The sequence below is a fragment of the Daktulosphaira vitifoliae genome, unplaced genomic scaffold, assembly GCF_025091365.1.
Source record: "Daktulosphaira vitifoliae isolate Bord-2020 unplaced genomic scaffold, ASM2509136v1 Scaffold_2, whole genome shotgun sequence".
NCBI classification, from domain to species: Eukaryota; Metazoa; Arthropoda; class Insecta; order Hemiptera; family Phylloxeridae; genus Daktulosphaira; species Daktulosphaira vitifoliae.
Genome location: NW_026099573.1, coordinates 5,858,324 through 5,860,968, shown reverse-complemented (window position 1 = coordinate 5,860,968; position 2,645 = coordinate 5,858,324). Strand labels below are relative to the sequence as shown.

Here is a 2,645-nt window from a genome sequence, read left to right as displayed (position 1 = left end):
TGCATATTCTTTTTGGTTTACACGTTTTAATTAATTATTTATTTTATTAATAAACCGTTAAAAAATGTATTCATAAGAGCTTATTTCAGGATTTTTAAGTGCATAAGTGCACGCATAATCAGTTTTTTTAGGGGACAGAAGTCTTGTGCTCTAGTTATAAAATAATAATGCATAACATAATAGCACACTACTATTATTGTGTTACTCTCGTGTTTGGTGTTTATCGGTTTCCGTTGAGACGTTATCGACAAAATATAATGACCGCGACGGCGACGTGAAGAACACGAGTATGACACGATAACGGAAGTCACGTATTTTAAAAGATGTTCATAACCAAGTGTAAGACGTTAGTTATACAAAAACGGTGTTTGCGATATCATCGAAATGGACATTCGAAGATTTTTAAAAAAACCACGACTAGAAAAAGATGAGATAGTAAGCATATTAAAATTAATTGTAATTATTACAATTACTGGATTAATCTATTAAGTTTTTAAATTTTATTTATAGAAAACTAAGTAAAAGTTAAAATTATATTAAAAATATTATTAATTTAAAAAAACTAAAAAATATTAAACTCAAAGCCACAAAAAATTAATGAAAAGTCGCGGATACGTATTTCAGAAACAATGTTACATAATTTTGAAATTATGTTTTCGTTATTATAATATTTCTTTTAAAACCCTGTTATAAAAGAAATAGCTAAATTTAATGGGTATAACGAAAACATAATTTCAAAATTAGTCCGAAAACAAAAGTGGAAAAAAGAAAGGACACAGCTAGTACACTCACCAGCGAGGGGGAACAAAAAGTAATTAGATCACCAATTTTATATTATCCGGGCATCTCAAATGGATTAACTAAAATATTTAAGAATTTTGGTATTACTTTGGTAACATCTAAGAGTAATAATTTAAGAGATTTATTAGGTAACCCTAAAGATAAGGTAGATGAAGGGGGGAAATTAGTCATTTATAAAATACAATGTGAAAGTTGTAATAAATGTTACGTAGGACAAACAAAAAGAAATATAGGGGTCAGGTTTAAAGAGCACTTAAGAAATATTAAAAATCAAGAAGTTGAGAAATCTCCAGTGGCTGAACATTTATTGACACATAATCACTCCATTAAAACCATAAAACTAATTAAAAACGTAAATAATTACAAAGAACTTAATATCAGAGAAGCAATAGAAATGTTTAAAAATAAAAACAATTTAATTAATTGGGATCTTGGCCCACTGAAAAATTCATTATTAAACTTGTGTAAACTGGCAAAATGTGATAATATTACTTAGTGATGACGTCACTAGGGGTATATAAGGGAGTTTTTTCTAGTCGGGGTGTCAGTATGTGTTTAGCGTTGATAATGGTAACATTGTTTCCGAAATACTTATCCGCGACTTTTCATTAATTTTTTGTGGCTTTGAGTTTAATATTTTTTATTTTTTAGTTTTTTTTAAATGAATAATATTTTTAATATAGTTTTAATTTTACTTAATTAATTAGCCATAAATGATCAATTTTTATTATATAGGAAACTAGTTTCAATAACCTGTCACAATCAACTGAACCAGCAGAAAAAGCATCTACAGATACAAGTGTAATTCCAAAGTTTGTGTACCCTCATGATATAGGGTTATATGTGAATAAACCTGCAACTGAAAGTATTGACTTAATACCGGGACTTCAAAATTTGATATGGACACCTCCAGAAGACTACAAATTTCCTGTTTCCGAAAATAGAAATTTCAAATTTCAAAGAAGTTGGTTACTCAAATATAAATGGTTGGCTTATTCAGCATTTATGAATGGCGCATTTTGTAAGTATTGTGTATTGTTTTCTATACGAAGTGGAGGAATTGGACATCAAACATTGGGGCAGCTTGTTAAAAAACCACTTACCAACTGGAAAAAAGCTTTAGAATCATTTAGTTATCATAACTCACTCGAGTATCATAAAACTTCATTATTAAAATCAAATATGAGAACAGAAATTGATAATCAAAACATTTTATCGGTTGACTTACAAATTTCGGAACAACAATTAGATTTCATTAATGAAAGTAAAAAATGTTTGATTCCTGTGATCGAAACTTTAATATTATGTGGTCGGCAGGGTTTGGCTCTTCGTGGTTCAAAAGATTCAGGAAGAGTAACTTCCGAAGAACCTATAACTAACGATGGTAATTTTCGGGCTCTTTTAAGATATCGAGCAAAAACTGATGAACAGCTTAATAATTTTTTACAAAATTCAGCAAAAAACGCAATGTACATTAGTAACCGTGTTCAAAACGAATTTATTGTCATATTTCACAATTTAATTCAAAAACAGATTATTGAACGTGTCAATGAATCTCGAGCTTTTTCTATAACAGCAGATGAAACTGCAGATATAGCCGGCATAGAACAAATTTCAATCTGTGTACGGTATTTAAATTATAAGGACAGTAATTATAAAATATGTGAAGATTTTTTAAGCTTTATCCCTGTTGAAGATGTAACAGGGAAAGGTTTATCAAATGCTATTTTGAATTTCCTAGAATATTCTGGAATAGATTGTACATATTTATTTGGACAAGGTTATGATGGGGCTAGTACTATGAGTGGTGAATTTCACGGAGTTCAATCGTATATAAAAAAAAA

General features: G+C 29.1%; 1 protein-coding gene across 1 annotated transcript in view; it reads left to right on the top strand.

Annotated features, from left to right (window-relative positions):
* The first annotated feature begins 273 nt into the window (after positions 1 to 273).
* LOC126897925 (uncharacterized) overlaps positions 274 to 2,645 on the top strand; it is a 4,483-nt gene continuing 2,111 nt past the window's right edge. The window contains exons 1-2 of the mRNA XM_050671872.1: positions 274 to 435; positions 1,537 to 2,630. Of these exons, the coding sequence (XP_050527829.1) occupies positions 385 to 435; positions 1,537 to 2,630 (1,145 nt within the window). The 5' untranslated portion in view covers positions 274 to 384. The remainder of the gene's footprint in view (positions 436 to 1,536; positions 2,631 to 2,645) is intronic.